Below are 20,190 nucleotides of genomic sequence, written 5' to 3'. Positions count from 1 at the left end.
ACGTAACCTGTCGCCGGGCTTAGATGTTGGTTTCATTTCTTCTAATGTATAGAAATATAAGTATGAGAACTTCTAAGAATGCTATGTGATTTCTACTGTGAAAAATAAGTTTATATAACGCGGAAGAAACGATGTGTTCTTAGTTTTAACTACTGATCGTATTAACCTTTACTCTGCCGAGGGGGTCGTCAGAAAGTAAACCCCAGTTTCGCCGAGGCCTATGGCGCGAATTTTAAATTCGTACACTTATTTGACAAAAAATGTTATACTTCGTAGATTATTTGACCAATCTACTTCGGGTAACTTTTGTTTTGTAGCCAAAACATCAGGGCATGCAACCGTGCATAAATCAAAACGCCAAAGTCAATAAGAGGGGTTGAGTGAGCCGCGACCCCAACTTTCAATGAAAAAAATCATAGAAATGGGTAGTTTGTTTAACATATTCCATAATGTAATGCGCCCAGGAACATGAAATGGCTTTCATTCGGTTGACTAAGGATCACGGTTTTGAAAATAAGGTTAAAGTTCTCGTTCCCTTCCCAACATAGCGGGGGAAGGGGGCAAACTCGCCATTTTTATGATTTTTTATACGTAACTTTGGACTCGGGGGAGAGGGGAGGTGCATCCACATGACGTGCCAAAGCTATGTTTAACCCACTGTAAGTGTTTCCGACCGAACAGAAAAGTATCAAGATAATAAAAAAACAGGAATTTTGTAATCAGCTGCATGGTCGAAATATCGACCAAAATACGAGTAGCACCTTATATTCGATGGTCGATATATCGACCTAAATTCGAGTAAATGTTAAGTGCTGCTGTCGAGGTGTAATTAGCTTCCCCAGGCTTGAAGACTGTACTTCGAGACCCATTCTCGAAGGGTGTGTGCACCCTTTCGGGCACGACCTATTTTTCTCGAGCAGTACTCAATCTCCAGAAAGCTATCTTATCTGAACAAACCCATTGCCGGCAACACCTTATTTGAAAGTGTAACAAATTAACGTTAACTATAAACTTTTCTTTATCACCAAATTACTAAGTTTTAACATTATTAAAAGCTAGCTCGAAGTATGCTTTTGTCTGGGTGAGAACATGTTACTAAAGCCATGATTCTGTCTTGGTTTTGAAAGGCATTTCTACAATTATTTTCTTCCTAAACGCTTGCGCAATCACTCCTGAATGATAATCTTGCAAGAAGCAATAATTCATTTCAATTCTAGCAGCCATCTCGTGGCATATTTAGGAAGCACTGGTTTATGTGTCTGATAGATCAGGGATAATATCCAGCATGTAGATTAATAAATACCAATTGCTGAGCGAAGTCTCAGAAGCTGATCCAAGCACGTAGATGAACAGCAAGGTGGGGATTCCCCAGAACCGAACATGATGTCGTTATTAAACATACCACGCACAGATTATATACCACGTGCCCAGAAATTCTGGCTCGAATCTGCAAGTTTCAAACTAGGAAAGCAATCGTTCGATTTGCTCGACATCTCAAAGGGCGTGTTATTTTGATACTCTGTTGCGTGAGCCTAAAATATATTACTTGCAATTGACTGCAAATCAAGTGTTCATTGCTAGGTTGAGAAATAGGTGGTAACATAGAACCCCGCTTTGTTTATGAGCAATTTTGTCTGAACTATACGCTCAATTTTGAAGTTTCTGGTATGTTGAGTTTCCTTATTGGTTACTAATTTCTCATTCGACTGTACAAAATTCCATTTACAGGCAAATCTGTGTAAAATTATCGAGAAAAGTACAAGCTAGTCAATGTTGAAAAGACATTCTCTGGGAGTCAAGGAATATATACCAGGGGCGGCGCGTGCCTTTTCAGTCAGGCAGGGCACATCTTTCTTTTGGGTGGGGAGGGGAGGGGGCAGTTTACCTCTATATTCCTCTTAAAGTTTTTTGAGGGGAGTTCCTTGATATGGAGTAAGTAAATTGTTCGAACAATTTGGAATAAAATTAACATTCTGATCAAGATATCTCTCCAAAGAGCATTAAATACTCACTACGTAGGAATACGAAAAATGAGCAACGTATGGAACAAATTACATGAATATTGACGTCGGAACCCTATACGCTTGCAGTAACTAAACTTTGGGTAGATACTAGAATGATTAGAAAAATGTTACACTGCAGTTTCTCTTCCATTGTCAATGAATTGAAAGGCGTAGATATTAAAGTTTCTACATGATTCAATGTCATATTCACCAAGTATCCACTAATATCAATGACTAACTAGGAAGATGATGCAGCGTTAAGTTCAGTTACAACATTTTACATTGGCCATGTACCCCCAAAAAGTTCGTTTATACTTACGAAGATATTCTGCATGTCAAGTTGCTGGAACACAGACACAATTACACAAATAAATAAACACGTACAGTAACTATAAAATCGCGAAAAACTAATTATTTCATAAGCGACCAATACGCACAGATGGAACGCAACGCAAACTCACACACGAACTCAAATCCAAATCCGTATTACAATGGGAAGAAAGGAGGATCTTTTTAAAAATACGAGGGACTAGTTTGTGCAATAAAAAGTGTTGTCAACTTTTCAGGTCGCCGGAACAAGCGCGAAGAAAAGCATTCGAGGGATTTTTTTTCTATCTTATTGCTGCAGGCTGGAAGAACGAATGAACTGCCTGCCAAGCGTTGGAAACACTGAACGGTGAATGAGGCAAACATGAATGGGCAGGGCACCTCGTTCCCTGCCCAGAGACGGCTACGAATTTTGCGCTTTTCCATTGTGAGGGGACCGTCCCTTGCCGATGCTGTAAATGTTTGGATCAGTCAGTGACGTCACGTCTCCGGGGCAGAGCCGAGATTGAACTCTCTCCAACAGGACGGAGAAATATATTAACCTCGCACAGGGTGCATACCCTGTAAGTCTGGTTGCAGCAACGTAGGGGTTGAGGGAAAAAACAAAACAAAAAAAAATTACGCGTATATACCGATCGTCTCTTCAGATGAACTTTTTATGTTAAAATTGTTGTGGGGCAGTGCCCTAGTTGCCCTTTATGTAGCATCGCCACTGATATATACTTTATATACGTAAACACAGGTAGGATAGTTTATTGTACGATAAATCTCAACTCTTTTCTTTCATGCGGGAATTGATTGAATAACATTGCCACATGTCGGGCACACCCTCTGACAAGACCAATGTTGCCAGTACAATTCGCGATTTCAAAAAATAAACATACTTTTTTATGAATGTGCCATAATAAACCCAGTAAAATGGTATGTAATTCGTAAAAAATTGTCGTTCTTTTATCAGTTTGATAAATACCCACAGAAACCATCGATACACATTGAAAAGTTTTGTATCCACGTTTGTGTTTACATCACACAATAAACTTTTTACATGAAAGTAACCTTTCCCGCATACTGAACGTTCATGTAGAACATGGTTTTCTCGTTTACTGTTTAAAAACTATCCACGAATACCCAGTGCAAGTTTCATGTCTCTATCCCTATTTCTACAAACGTTACGTGACTTTTCGGACACCCTGTATATTCGACTGCATGTTTCACCTATTGCTACAGCTTAAAGAAGAACATATATAATTTTTCAACAGAAGGTAGATGTAGACATATTGCCGATAAAATGCCTATATGGACACGAACTTTCATAATCTGCAAAACCAGATTTTAGCTAACTTCAACAATTTTCTGTTTTGGATCCCATATTTAGTAATAAGCTTGACGCAAGACAATCACATCAGATTTAATGACGTCATTTAGTGAAAAATCAAGTTTTAATAGCGCACACTCATGCTATACGTGTTACTAAAGTGAAATTACTTAATATTACTCATTCTTTAGTTTGTTCGAGTTTACGAAAATTATTATTTACACTTATTGGAGGTTTCCAGGGTGGTCAAGACATTTGAAAACGAAATCGAAAATATTAATACTTGGAACTCTGGTTACTCTTTTATTGGCCACCCTGTGCAACGGATTGTTCACATCTTGCAAATGCAGATACGCCACTCCAACCCCCGTGGCGGAGTGGTTAGTGTCACGCTCTAGGAAGCCAGTGGTTTCAGGTTCGAAGGCTGGTCAAGGCATCAAAAGGTAAAGTGTTCCCCTGTGCATAGCACCACGCCATGAAGGCGTATAGGGGGTGTGGGGGTAACGCCCCACACTTTCTTGATCCGGTCGTGAGTGGGGGTGATGTGATCAGCATCACGCCCCTGACCGCGGTCAAGGCATCATGTATCATTATATATGTCCATCATCAGTTCATGGTCATGATTAACCCAAGAGGTAGAATAGTGACTTAAGATAACCGAGAGTGAAAGAAAGTCATATTAGCATAACTCTGACCCATTAATCTCTGGAACCAGCGAACGAAAGCAAGTCTCTGCGCAAGTAGTGACGCGTGATGGCTCGACCAATGAACAAATGCAAAGTAACGCGATTGCATTGAGTATCTGTAATTGGTCATTGGGATTCTGTGGCCTGTGTTTGCTCTGGGTGCTTTGGAAGAATATTGTCAATGAATTTTCATGATAGAACGATATGGAGATATTTCGTCATATGACATAGGGAATGCTACTCTCGGTAAATGGGACATACGGTTTCACTGACTATACTTGTCCGTTACAATAATGCTTTCTTCTCATTTTGCAGGGGTGTAACGGGCCTCCTGAATGTCGCAGTGGTAGCGTCGTCATCTTGTAATCAAGGGGTTCCGGGTTCGATTCCCGGTGGAGGCACATAGTGGTTCGGATGCCACTTTAAACTATAGGTCCAGACCCGATTAGCCTTACTGTGCATAAAGTGGACTGAAAACACCAACTCAATCATGTAAGGGGCGACCTTCTGGTAAGGCACCCAAAAATCAACCTCACTTCCCTGTATTAAAAGCCGATCACTACTTCATGCAGGCCAACGAAGCTCTGGCGCCTGGGTCCACGGCCAGGATAATGTTCTGCGGAGTCGCGTTGTCCTGTGTTTGTCCTTGTGTGCGCTTGTTTGATTTGATATGTCGTTTTAAGTCCATTTTATGCACAGATAGGCTAATCGGGACTGAAACTACAGTTAACGTGAGATCCGAACCACAGTGCCATGTGCCTTCAACGGATATTGAACCCAGGAATTCTTGATTACAAGGAAACAACGTTACTTGTATTACTATGTCCCTGTGTGTACTGAGTGCCCCTTTAAATCCTCAGCTTTTAATAGGTAAGAATATATTAGTTCTGAGAGACAGCATAACTTTAACTTGTGTTAAGCAATGAGTGAATGAATTAGTTCTAAAAATTAGGTTTTTAATAGCAACATTTTATATTCTTGTTAGATGTCGGTCCTCAATTTTGTTTTAGTTAAGTCATATCCTCGTATTGCGCGACGAGCAGTGGTGAAGTGTCCTCAGTATCAAATCAATTAAAGAATCAATGAATTCTCATCTTCATATCAACTCTCCCCCTCGGTTAAGTAAAAATAACAAATAAGCAAAAACTTATTTAAAAGAATGGTCATTTAACAAAGTCTAAAGTCCATATTCTTTCTGGTTAACAGTGAAGCGACGGACTTTTATTTTTAACCTTGGCCTCTTGAATGATATTTGGTTTGAGAGCGGAGTCGGCGAGCAAATATTTGGTAAAATAGAAACCGCACTTCCTACTCTGGTGTAATTGTTACGTCACGGAAGTAACCTGACAACGAGCTGTCATTTAGGTATTCCGGAATGTGGCGACATCTACGTCATTGCGATACCGGACCAAATATCGTGACTGATATTGCACATTGCTTTCAGCGTTCATTGCTAACAGAGAGGGAGCTCATTCTAAATATGTGTCTGATGGAAAGTGCTGGGAATATATCAATTAATCGGTTATTCAAGTGATCAATATTGCTGTATTCTGTTCCATTTATCTATAACCAACACTTTAGCCCCGAACGTCCCTCTTTTCAGTCTGTGCCCCGATTTTCTAAACGTAACGGGATGCCAAAATGTATCTTTTTCTCTCCCATATTTCAATGTCAGCATTAATTACTACAACCTATCTACTATTATCCTATTACTAAAAACTCCATTTTTAAAGTTTTACTGAGCATATTCCTCCTACAAGTTCTACCTATTCTTCATCTAACAGATTAAATATGGTGCAAGTATTAGCAAAAGTGAATTACTAACGAAATACATTTCTGATTCTCTCCCCCCCCCCCCCGCTTCATGGTACATATTGCTGCATGGTGCCAAGGTATGAATTTACTTTACAAATAATTTATGAAAAATATATTCATGTTGAATTTTATATTATTTCAAGGAAAAATTCGGCCAACGTTTATTTTGTTTTATTGCGATTTCATCATGCAACGAATGCAATTTTTACATCGTTCGATTTCGATGTACGCCTATTAACACATAGTTTAAACTATTCCTTAAGATTTTGTTTAATATATGCTTTCGTGGTTAGATTAGGCAGGTCACGTTTGGTTCTCTTAGCATTAAAATAAAGTCCCTAAATGCATTCTACTAAGGTTCCGATTTACTTCTACATTCATTCCCACTAGTCCACGATACTTAATGTCGCTTTTCCACGGGAAGTGCGCGTGCATGCGCAAGGTAACTTTTAAGTTGTTTTTTTCAACATAAATAACTTTTTTCAAATCCAAACAGTGCTCATCACTTTAAGGAAAATTCAAATTTCGTGTGACAATGATTTCCTAAATTCTACGATAACTAGTTTTTCTGCTAAGAGAATTTGAAAAATAAAATAAAACAGAACCGTTACCAAAATTTCCACCCTCAAAAATATGTTGATAGTGTTGTTCACGCCATTAACCCCTGTGGGTACCCCTGCTAAAGATGAACCTTATAAATAAAAGTCGCGCACAAGTTATATTGCTTTGTCGATTCTTGCGGACAGAAACATCTTTGTAAACAAGCCGCGTATTCTTTTAGTAAACAAGATAGTACAATTACATACCTCTTAGACAAAACATGAGATAAATAAGCAAATAAAACACTCTGAAAATGGGATGAAGCAACCATGGTAGTACACAAATGCAATTGTCGTTCCAACAATACCATGAGCGAAAGAAACAGTGCTAAGGAACCTCTACTGTCTTCAGGTATTCACTGTGACATCATCATCATTGCCTGTCCACTCTCCAGGTAGTAAGAGGTTTTCTCAACCACTAAATCACACACTGAGATATGCACGGTCGATATGTTTGATCCTTCAAACGAGCAGAGTTTCAGCCCAGTGTGTTGTGAGGTTATTGTTTGATCACGCGAACTATATGAACGTGCTAACTAACTAACTAACTCTCTAGCCTTCTTAAACCCGAAGGTTCATGGCTGCAGCAACACAGGCCTTCCATCTGTCCCTATCTTGAGCAAGATCTATATACTCTTTTCCATCCATACCGATTTCCCTTAGGTCCATCTCAACGTTGTCCCTCCATCTTCGTCTTGGCCTTCCTACTGGTCTCTTACCATCAGGTTTCCCAACAAGAATCCTGAAAACTCCTCTTTCCTCTCCCATTCGTGCCACATGGCCTGCCCACCTAAGTCTTCTTGATTTAATTATTCTAATAATGTCTGGACATGAATACAAATTATTTAGTTCTAAATTATGTAACCTTCTCCACTCACCTGTCTCCTCATCCCTTTTAGGTCCAAATATTTTCCTAAGGATCCTATTTTCAAATACTCTCAATTTATGTTCCTCTTTCAATGTAAGGGACCAAGTTTCACACCCATATAATACTACAGGCAAAATTACGGTTTTGTATATTTTAACTTTTAGATTCTTAGATATTAAACGAGAAGACAAAAGTTTATGAAGAGAGAAGTAACATGCATTTCCTGAATTAAGCCTACTTTTTATTTCCTCTTTAATATAATTTTCATTTGTTAATATTACTCCTAAGTATTTGAATTTGGAAACTGTTTCAAACGAGTTGTTATCAATAATTAGATTTTGATTATTACTTAACACTTGGTTTCGGCCTGTAAGCATATATTTAGTTTTCTCTTTGTTAACTTCCAAACCTATCTCTTTAGCAGTTTTGAAAAATATTTTAGCATTATTCTTAATTGTATTCACATCATCCCCCAGTAAGTCTACATCATCTGCATATGCTAACAACTGAGTCACACCATTTAATTTTAGTCCTTCTTTAGTTTCTTTTACCTTCCTTACAGCATATTCTAAGGCAAAATTAAAGAGCAATGGAGATAATGCATCTCCTTGTTTTAACCCATCATGAATTGTAAATTTGTCAGACATATTAATACCCACACGAATTTTACTTTCTGTTTCACTGGTGCATATTTTTATCATACTAACAAGCTTCTTAGGTATTCCAAACTCTACTAATATATTATATAATTTATCTCTTTTCACCGAATCATATGCTTTTTTGAAATCAATGAATAGCTGATGGACATTTTGATTATATTCCCACTTTTTTTCAAGTGTCTGTCTGATGTGAAAAATTTGATCTGTAGTTGATCTGTTGCGTTTAAATCCACATTGATAATCACCTATAATTTCATTAGCATATGGGGTTAGTCTTGTTAAAAGAATGTTAGATAATATTTTATATGTTGTTGAGAGTAGAGAAATTCCACGGTAATTATTGCAGTTCATTTTATCACCTTTTTTAAACACAGGAACAATTATGGATTCTTTCCACTGTTGAGGGATTTGTTCTTTATTCCATATTAAACAAATTAATTTATGAATTTGACAAATTAATGAATTTCCACCATATTTAATTAACTCAGCTGGTATTAAATCAATGCCAGGTGCTTTGTTATTCTTTAGCCTTTTAATAGCATCTTTAACTTCAGTCAAGTTAGGTTCTGGGACTAAAGGTTCTGCTGTGTGTACTTCATTCACTTCTGATTTATCTCCTACATGGACATTTAAAAGGTCATTAAAGTAGTGCAAGCATTTAAAAAAATGATGTACAAACCCACCAGGACAATATACCTGTTCACACGTCAATGGTTTCTATGGCTAAAATCCATTAACTTAAATTCGAATTCTTGGATCATCCTCCCTATTAACCCGATCTATCTCCCTCTGACTTCCATTTTTTCCCTAACCTCAAATATGGATCGGAGGACAAAAATTTACGAAAACGATGAAGTGATTCATGCTGTGAACGGCTATTTTGCAGACCAGGAGAAATCATTTTATAAACAATAACTTCACAACGCTCTGGGCTGAAACTCTACAAGAGCTTGTTTGAAGGATCAAACTTATCGACTGTGAATCGATTTCGATTATGGTTCTGCCATCTCTGCTTCGTTCACCTTATTTTTCAAACTACCCTCGTAATGCGAGTCTCGTGAGTAGGACGCACAGGAATTCCATACGAAGGTAAGTGCTTTATTTTATGTATACGTATCTTTTTTTCGAATATGAGTAACATTCAACACTAATAATAATCCATTACCTACAAGAGGTACAGTATATATGTAAGTGAACTTAAATGACTATATTCTATGTAGATTACTTTGGAAAATAACTGAACCAAATATGCTGAGCGAAGATATTATGTTCGCATAACAAATACTAGGCGACACGTTGTTAAAACAAAAACATATCGTGTGCAAAGTTAAGCTTGTTCAATCGTTACACGTGAGAGTAATTAAATTCCTAAGTACAAGGTTGTTAGATCATATCATGAGAATGGCAAGGATTAAGGTTTCAAAATAAGAACAAATTTAACATTTCACCTTCAGACTGTGAGAAAAAGAAAGAAAGAAATAAAATAATAAGCTCGTGTAGCAGATGACCTAAGATGGATGAAAGTTCAAAATTTAGTTGGCCGAAATATGGAAAGGAAAAGAATCAATAATAATACTAGTGAAATTATTATTATTTAATGATGTAGTAAACGCCATACAATTACTAAGGAAACTATCCCAAGGTGGTAACCTACACTTTAGGAAGAAATATTCTAAATTTACTTCAAAATGAAATGTCTAAAAATAAACGTTAATTTAGGTAACCGGTCTTCATTCTATGACTATGCCTTACGTCCTTTCGGCAATACTTCGAATGGAAGTAATTACCCCACTTGTTGCTTTCCTGTAGTCCCAACTCTGAAGAACAAAATATGAAACTTTCATGAAGACAGGCGGATTCAATTTAGGAAATCCTTCACGGAGTTTAACTTTGATTTAATTTGTCTTTCGTGCAAGATTTCTCTATTTTATTCTGTCTCCCTCTTGAAAGTAGAAAAGTTTCCCCTTGGCCACAATATGAGTGTTCTTCCCTCATCCGGTCCGGAAGACTATCCTTGCGTGCTCCTTTTCCCCTCCTCTGCAATTTAATTAATGGGGACTTAATCTCGAAGTAGCCTGCAGAGGAAAAGTTTCTGCTTTGTATAAATCCGTGATTCTCTATCTCTTCTCGACTGTGAGTAATCTGCAACAATGCCCCTAACAGGAAGCTTGATTTAGCGCCACGTTGTTTCTTAATCAAGTGAACGATGATTGCGTTGTCTTCACGTTATAGCAGCTGATGTTGCAGACGCGAAAAAATAATACGGAAACAGATTCCTTACTTAACAGCAGCCATGATAAACTAGGCATCAAAATGTCACATGCGGAAGGTGGAATTTCTACAGGTGTGCCCGTCCAAGAAACTCAGCGAAAACAGCTTTGATTTTCTGACGAAAAATATTTAAATTTTCACAGATTTGTGCAATAAAGTTCCCACATATACGTTACCGAACATTTGATTATTTTTTCAGAACCTGTAGTAGGAAAAGAATATCCTGAACAGTCGTTTTGTGCTAATTTTGTGACTCTTAAGTTACGTCACACGAAAATTCCATGAAACTAAAAGCATCTGACGGTCGCACCTGTGTGAATTCTATTTTCGAACAGAGTACTTATTCAACTAATCTTTTTCAATTAATTGTGTTTTACTCATGTTTTCTATTTCTATCCTGCAACCTGTCGCTACTCTATCGGGAAAATTTATACGAACATTTGTTAGAAAAGGTCAAATAGAGGAAGAAAAGCTACTCTAGTGAATCCCTGGCAACAATTATAAGAACATCTCTCCGTGACGGAGTGGTTATAACAACGGGCTACGACGCCAGGGGTTACGGATTAGAATCCCGGAATGGGTGTTCTCTGTCAATATTCTATCACCAATATCATCACTCATTCTCATCTTCACGGTTAGCCAAAAGTGGCAGATAAGCGGAGTAAAATAAACCAAAGCAATCAAGAATTATAAGAAGAGAACATTTCCAAAGTAACATCCATAATATTTTCTTGGACTGCAGCGCAGTAAACTATATCTTCTAAGTAAATACTGCGTCAAAAGAGGGCTCTGATGTTCCTATTTCCATTTTTAGACTCGACGAACGAAGCCTTGAACAATATGAACGTAAATCACAGACTAGAACCTTGGCAACATTTGTGAGAATAAAGCATTGTGAAATAGTACACATCACACTTGTGTTTGGAAAATAAAACATAGTAACTTGAGTGTATAAATGGTTAATACGTGAATTAGATTATAATATAATGAAAATGAACAAAAGTAATAGGGTTATTATGTTGTTGGTTAAACTTCTCTATAATAGTGAAACGTATGTAAAATTTAATGTAACGTAGTCGTGAAGTTAAGTCTTAATAAGAGAATGAGGCCCGGTTTTATAAACAATGTAATAATTTAAAGTACGTGTTGTTAAGGAACATTAAACCGTTTTGAAATCTTCAAACTGAACCTGCAGTACCAAATAATAATTTTAAAAATTGTCAAATTGGGAGCAAGGTGTGAAAGAATAACGAGTTCAAAATGTTCGTAAGGGTTTGTTTGACTGTTTTCAATGTCAGGTGAAATTTTGTTTATGTTTAGTTAGGCTAATCCACTGTGCAATATTCCTCCACCGGAGACAGTATCTAGGATCAGTTGATTACAAAAGGAGAGTGTACACTCATGTACAGTCACCGGCAATGAAAGTAGGACACCTAGGTCAACGGCGATAAGTGGATTTTAATAGCAAATCTTCTTCTACCACCGCCGTAGAGTTAGCCAACACGCATAACGCATTACCCTGCATTCACCTATACATATAAAGTAAATGTTGACTTTTTTAGTTTAAAAGTAAGACGGATATTCACGTTATATAGAGGGAAGAGAAGTAGGGAGTCAATGATAAAAAAATAAAAAAGAGAGAAAGATAAAATGAAAAAAAATATATAGATGTGAGAGAAATAGGGACATTGGAGAGGCATAGGGAAGAAGGAGGAAATGGCTGTGATAGAAATACAAACATAAGGATTTGAAGAATAAAAAGACAGAGAAAGAAGGGGGGAGATAATACGAGCAGAAAAAAATATAGAAATAAATAAGAAGGCATACACGTAAAAAGAGAAACAACGACATGAGGAACGAGAGAGAGAGAGAGAGAGACTACTAGGTAAAAGGAAAGTCTGGAGTGAAGAGAGGAGAAGATGAAAGGGGAGAGAGGGAATATATATTCATACATATGTATGGAACTTTTATCATATCAATGCCCACCTAATTTATTAACATATAGCTTTTCCAACCGGGCTAGAATTTTCTTTCGCCTCACTTGCAGTTGAGTCCTTCATTACAATTCAGTCTATGAAGATGATAGTGCCGTTAGCTCTACAAATCGTATTTGAAAATGCTTCGACGTAATTCCATATGTAGAGCTGATCAATTATAGACAACAAGCAGCCGAAATGTGAGCCACGGGTTCCCTGACTGGATAGCAGTTAACCCGGAAGAGGCAGCTAAGCAGAAGAGTGAATCTGTTAGAGTAGCCGTTTAAATGGCTGAATTGATTTTATACATCACTCCACGGGAACAGCAGTTCCCGACAAGCCTGTGTGCTAAATCAGCCAGCACTTACTATTCAATAGAATATGTGCGCTGCGGATTCAGTGAGCAGAATTTATTCCGCAGAGATTGCAGAAACAATCAGCGTGGGAAGAAGCGCTGTTCTTTCTTCTACATGTTGTACTTTTTGTTCCTATTGCAACACAAGCCTATGAAACAATTTCATATACGAGGTAGATACAGAAAGATCCTATACCGTGTTGTCATTCTATTTGAAGTGGATGTAATGTGGCAACCTTGTGTCCTAACTGGCAACACTGTGCTCGCTTTTTTTATGTCGGCGATGACGCCACATCGATCAGCCTGCAAAGAAACTCTGTTCTGTGCAGATATGTTGAGATTTTAGCGGAATGTGTTGGGATTACGTAGACGGTGTAGCCTGATCGAGTGGTAGAACAATCATCACTGACTGCTCACGGTTGGAATCAACTAAAGAGGAAAACAATTGAAAATTCACAGCTGTATTAGCAGAGGACACCGATTTCTTCTCCGACTACCGCCATTTTACATGCCGGAACCAAATCGGTGATCCATTCACATTATTGGCACTGAAGGTTCAGAGTTTGAATCCCAGCCTGTTCGTTCCTTTGTCATCCATTTAATCGTTATTCATTCTCATGGCTATGAATAGCCTAAAGAGGCAGAAAAGCTAAGAGACCAATTCAGCAACTCTTGACTTGTACCTCATTGGTAGGCAATTGTCGGTTTCTTTGTGTTTCGTTATTTTATGTTGCTTTTCTTCCACTTTTGGCTAACTGCGATGATGAATAGATGAAATTGATGAAGGTACACTCATACATACCTAGGCCAAGACTCGACCACAGAAACTATGGTCGAGATCGAAAGTCTTAAACTTATCGCGAGCGACCATCGAGCCAGCGGTAGGAGTTTGTCATCAACCGAAGTCATCTTTCTCAAGGTGCTAGGAACTGGCCTTGTACTGCTCAAAGTAATTGACTTGCCATTGCCACCTTAAACTTCTTCCAAATATTTTTGAGGAAATACAATTTGAATAATACATGTGAAATATGATACACACCACAACGTAAACAAAAATGTCCTATGTCTCTACCTGTGTATACATGGGTGAGGTTTTTCCAGATTTTTTTCTACAATCTGCAACCTGACAATGGACAGTTCTGAAAAGTAGCTCTTCATAAACTGACGATGAGCTTCTGAACTTAGGAGATTTTTTTTTTAGAGAAGAGAAGATCCATGTTTGGAAATCTGATGCTAAGAGAACTCTAAGAAGACCACATTGAAGATGGTGGTGCATCTCGAAGGTGAGGATGGTTAAGATTGGATTAATCTTTGTAAGGATATAGACAAAGATGGAAAGCTTCTTTTAATGTGACTATAAACGTACAAGCTAAGGAGTGCAGGGAATGTGACAATATTCTTATGTAACAGGTAAAGTTCTCTGTGTACCTGTAAACATGCTTCATTTTACGTTATAACTTGGTTCCTCTGAACTTTACTACTCGAAGTGAGTACAAAGTCAAAAGTGCATTTAACTCGCGGATACTAAATGGTAACATCAAAGTCGTCCTGCTACAGAGCGAGAAGACCTCGCTTGAGTTAGAAATCAAAGTCGGGTAAAATTGAATAGAGAACAGATTAGGAAAATTACAAGACAATAAATGGATAATGTCACCCTATTTTTTTGGGTCTGCATATAACTCGGCTCGACTCAAAGATTTTAAATCTATTCTTGGTGCTTTATGCTTCTTTACCATAGTCCAAAAACATCCAACGGACAGATATAAGATAACAGCAACGAAGTTCTATTATTTAGATTACATCCTCATGTACTAATTATCAAGGGGTCCCGGGTTCGATACCCGGTGGAGGATCACAGTGGTTCGGATCCCACTTTAAACTGTAGGTCCTGTCCCAATTAGCCATACTGTGCATAAAGTGGACTTAAAATACCAACTCAATCAATCCATCAAGCATATGCTAATTGCAGTTTCCACCTGATCTAGTTCACGCATTTGAATCATTATATTATTCCTCCATGCAACTATTTCATATAAATCCTCCGTTTGGAGATACATTTCATGGCGAATCTTTCATTAAAAGTACGTTAAATCTCATATCGTTTTAGCTTATAAGGCTACAACTTATACTCGAAATAATTTCCTGTCATTTAATTTGTTCAAAAATTACAAAACAAATTAAAAAGTACTAGAAAAGTTCACTTTTTAAATATTTTTTTTAAAATTTACAGGAAGACCACTGACATTTTCGAAAAATTAACCAGAACATTTTTAATGCGGATTAAGACTAAGATTTTTCTGCCTATGAACATTGATTATGAGGATATAGGTCAATAACTGAGAGTCTGCGAAATTGATGTGGAGGAGGGGGGCGGAGCGTTGGAGGAAGCACCGCGGGCGACTTTCGGAATTTAGCACTGCTAGTAGTGGTTAACAACTGGCCAAAATTCAGCCTTTACGGAATTATTCCCGACTTCCGACGTTTTTTATCCTTCATTGATCGAGCTGTTACTCCGTACTACAACTGAAACGACTCCCTCCTATTCTGAAAGAATTTCCTCCTATAGGTCCTACAGAAATGTGCCTGAGACTAGATAGATTGCCTGAAGCCATCTTCCACGAACCTTCACTCTTCCTAGATCTGTATCATTCATTTTCCCTTTTCTTCCAGTATCAACTATTCTTTATGGATTTCTCTCCATCTTTTTTCATATTTCTATTCAAGACTCTTTGCCAGAGTATCAAATAAATTTCCATAACGATTTATTTCAAATCAAACTTCGGCAGTTGCCATCTACCCTTCAATTTTAAAGTTGTTTGTTTTCTGGCTTGTGACAATAAATAACCCGAAGAATACTTCTTGCACGGGTAACGAAAGATTGATTGATTTAATTCGTGATTTAAGTCCACTTTATGCACAGTAAGGCTAATTGGGACTGGACCTACAGTTTAAAGTGGGATCCGAACTACTATGTGCTTCCACCGGGTATATACGAGTATATTCGCAGAATGCATATATTTTTAAAAGTTTACTTTCCACGGCAATGGAGAGATGATTTAAGTAAAAATTTGGATTCTGGAGGGGAACCCCCTCCACGTTTCTGTCCTCTTGCTTCCTGATGCTTTGCATTGCATAAAATTCGCACACACTTTTAAGAATAATTGTTATGATACAAATACAATAGCCCGTAAAATTTCCTGCAGTTTTGAAAATGTTATTGTGCACGTCTCAGTTTCTTCAATAAAATACAAGGTTAAGGTTTGAAAATTTTATTATGCACGTCTCAGTTTCTTCAATAAAATACAAGGTTAAGGTGACGCATTCACACGTTCAGGCTACAGGTCATGCTCTTCCCCCAAAGTTGGACGAAATAATGGGGTGTCACTCATATTCGAGATAAATAAAAAACATAGTTACGTAAAACAATTAAATAAAAAAACATAGTTACGTAAAACAATTTATACTTATGTAACACTACATAATTTGTAACAAATACCAGCATACACAATTATTCCATTTGTGAACATTTACTGATCGTCATACACATTTCAAAGTGTAAACCGCTGATTCTTAAGTCAGGTTTCACTGATGATGATGGAAAGGTAGATTTTGCCACCGTTTCAGCCTCTTTGTTTCTCCCTATACTCTTAGCTTCGCGGGTGAATATGAAACATTCTCATATTTCTCATTGCTTCGGTTGCTGATTTCACCCCTGAGTGAAATTTGAAGAAAACTATTGTTTCACCGAATGCTACTGCCTCAAACAAAGTGCATGAGTTTCGTATGGATAAGTAATCAGGTACGTATCTAGAAATATATTTCGGTGTGGAGGTCTAAACCAAGTGTCTCACGACAACAATAATAATAATAATAATAAAATTAAATAATTATAATTATATAAAATTAATTAAAATAGTATTAATTAAAGTATTCAAATTAATTAATATTATATTTTATTATATGAATAGATAAAAGGACGGTATAAGGATAGTGATATAACAGCACGTATTCTAGCTTAACTATAGTTAAGGTCAGCAAACGTTGTAAGATAAAGAAAAACTGGCGTGGCAAGGAAATTAATGTCAAATGAATAAAGATTTGAATATTTATTGAATATATAAAAAAAATCTTATATCCAGTTGACGAAAAGTAAAGTTCCTGGTAATATGTTATGAATATTATTATTAGTAGTAATACATTTTGCATAAAATTTCTTTGGTACTGTCATGAAAGTCCCATGATCACAATATAATTCTTGCCTTCCAATAAGTTCAGCGGAAATAAATGACCCTCAATTAAACAACAAGTATATTAATTTAAATTTAGTTATTTTATTATTTCATTGTTTTCATTATTTAGTTTTATCACATAGTAAATCTTTCCGGGGGGGGGGGGGTCCGGACCCCTTGCACCCCCTAAATACGTCCTTGTAAGTAATGTATAATTATCATAAACGCCAAGATGAAATCAATGAAAATGTGCCTATACGCACGGCCATGAAATTAGACGGGTGACAGAAGTTCGCGCTGTTGCTACGTCGTGTGTTCGGAGGTTTAAGAGAATGAAATATATCGTTGTAGAGTCTTTGTAATCCATGTGATTCAAACTGACAGTATTTGCTCGAAAGGTCAGGGATGACACAAAAGTGCACCGGAGAGAGGTCGGTCTGACGCTGGAACTAGAAAACGCAGGCCGGTTGACGTTGCCACACATTGCGCTGGAACCAGTGACTTTTGTCCCGCTCTCGCTTTTATTTTCACATATGTGGCACCAGCGCAATTCAGCCAAGTCGCCTATTTTCATGGCTGTGAGTTTAATAACTCTTAATGATATGAAGGAAAATCAAATTTGAAACTTACCGGAAACAGATCTTGATTTTCAACACAGGCATCTTTCCTTCCAACTGCTCCAAGGTGTTAGGACCTGGTACATTCTCTTCCTCAACCCCTGCCCACAAATCCAGGAGCTCCGTATGACTTGAGGGGGAATATGTAGAGTAGCTAACGCGTCCCTGAAAGAAGAAAAATAAGAACCTTGTAATTACATATATTTTTTTTCTTACACAAGTGCTTTTATCTTTCTATAAGATAATATAAGTGATGTTCTTCTACCCATAAAGAACGATAACAACCGACATTGGTGACTATGTAACAGATGTAGACAATGCAATCTACGTAAGTAACATGGCTACTAGCATAGATATAACAATGGGCTTGTATAAATGAAATGATGAACTCAGTCTTCAAGGAGTTCGGACGTGCATGAATAGCTCTCTCTTTCCGCTTGAGTCGCCCGCTGTGAACCGCATGTAAGAGGGTCCGTCTACCCAACTAGAGCTTGCACGGAGGAGGGGATACTGCAGCACAAGTACTTACTCTGTCGTATTTTTTTAAAAAATTGTTAAGAGCAGTATTGCCCGAAAAATGGGAATCAGCAAAGCTGAGTGGCAACGGATTGAAAACTCCATCTCGACAGCCATAGTGAAAGAACTCAACCAACAGTTCGGAGACCTGGACAGACGCATCGCCCTGGCATTTGCAAGTGATGCGGTGTTGAAAGAAATTAAACCAGCGCTGACCACTGCAATTAAATCTGCCGTGGAGGATGCCATTCAAGAAGTAAAAAACGATCACGAGAGGAAGATCTCTGAGCTAGACAAGCAAGTGAAGCAAGTGCGAAAGGATCTGAATTCCCTGGAACAATATGACCGTCGCCTGAACCTTGTTTTTCATGGCATCAATGAAAGTGAGGGTGAAAAGTGTGAAGTGATTGCTTCAAAAATCATCAATGAGCAGGTGAAAGTGAAAGTGCCACAAAATGTGTTTCATCGTGTTCACCGACTGGGAGCACCGCGACGTGATGGCAAACCCCGGCCGATCATTGCGCGCTTTGTCACCTACGCCCAGCGAGACTTGGTCTACAAGAACAAGAAGAACCTAAAGGCTACAGGGACAGGTATTTTCATAACTGAAAACCTAACAAAAGCAAATTTGGACCTTTTTCACAAGGTAAGGCTTAGTAAAATATTCGAACGAGTATGGACAACCGATGGGAATGTACTTGCCCTACACAACGGAAACGTGGTTAGGATTAGTGACCCGGAGGACATCGCAAAGTTCAGCAGAAAGTAACGCTGTCCCGCCACACTCCCCTCCTAACGGTGGTTGTGTTTATTTTTGGAACTGCTTCCCCCATCAATGACGTACGGGCAACGGTGACCAGTCAAAAGTAGAGGGGAGGGGAATGCAGGAGAACATTCCGCGCCGAACCATACAAAGCTTGCAATACTCTCTGCATTCCTCAATGGTGGCGAAAGGAGGGCATGAACCTGTCGCATAATAGACTGTTATATAAATGTAAACAACCCTCAGCTTGTATTCTAACTCACGCCAGAATATATCGGCAAGCTCAAAAATCTATATTTCTCCCATTTTTAGTTAATCAACAAATATTTTCATTTTTTTTTTATTTTTCTTCTTTTGTGTCAGTATTCACATTTTTATATTAATTTTTACTTTTTTATTCTTAAATTTTTCATTTATTTTTTTACATTTTTAAAAATTTGATTGTAGTAATAAGTCACTATGATAACTAGCACCTGTTTTTTTATGCGTATGCACATTTTCATTGTTATTCCAATATGCAATTCACACTTGGGACAGAATATATACTTCATGACCAACAGTGGAGGAAACGATAAATATAAATGACCCTACCAATGTAGTCAATGGTGCAGAAACGCCACTCCCAATCAGAATTCACTCCAGTTACTTTGATGAGTCGCCCATTAATATCCGCCACAGCAATTGCAATATATAGGAACAGCTCGAAGCTGAAATAAATAGATCTGAAAATGGCTTTAAATTATGTCATCTAAATATTCAAGGTTTACTCAACTCCATAGATGAATTTAAAGAAATGATATCGAACTTAAACTTTGACCTGATAGCCATTACAGAAAGCTGGTTAAAACCGAATATTAGTAATAATATAGTAGACATCGAAAATTACACATTAGTTCGACAAGATAGATTAAACAAATCTAGAGGTGGTGTGTGCTTATACATATCTAAATCGCTTAAATGGAAACTTTTAGACGGGTTCGTTAATAATGATATCGGCGTAGAGTACCTTGTAATCGAATTAACTATCGATAGGAAAAAAATTGGACTTATGGTAGCATATAAACCTCCAAATGTCAGCTATACTCACATCAGTCACGTAGCAGATATCCTCCAACACCTATACTTAAATTACGATTACTTCATTGCGTTAGGCGACTGGAATATCAACATGTTAAGAAAAAACGAAAGCAG

General features: G+C 37.6%; 1 protein-coding gene across 2 annotated transcripts in view; it reads right to left on the bottom strand.

Annotated features, from left to right (window-relative positions):
- LOC145992043 (C3 and PZP-like alpha-2-macroglobulin domain-containing protein 8) overlaps positions 1-20,190 on the bottom strand; it is a 911,691-nt gene that overhangs the window by 37,127 nt on the left and 854,374 nt on the right. For both annotated transcript variants that reach the window (XM_083128164.1, XM_083128165.1), the window contains one exon: positions 17,734-17,885. In XM_083128164.1, coding sequence (XP_082984290.1) covers positions 17,734-17,885 — 152 coding nt within the window. The remainder of the gene's footprint in view (positions 1-17,733; positions 17,886-20,190) is intronic.

The sequence above is a fragment of the Lepisma saccharinum genome, chromosome 9 (assembly GCF_977018435.1).
Source record: "Lepisma saccharinum chromosome 9, izLepSacc3.1, whole genome shotgun sequence".
Lineage (NCBI taxonomy): Eukaryota > Metazoa > Arthropoda > Insecta > Zygentoma > Lepismatidae > Lepisma > Lepisma saccharinum.
The sequence above is the reverse complement of the archived record's forward strand: the minus strand, read 5'-3'. Positions and strand labels throughout refer to the sequence as shown.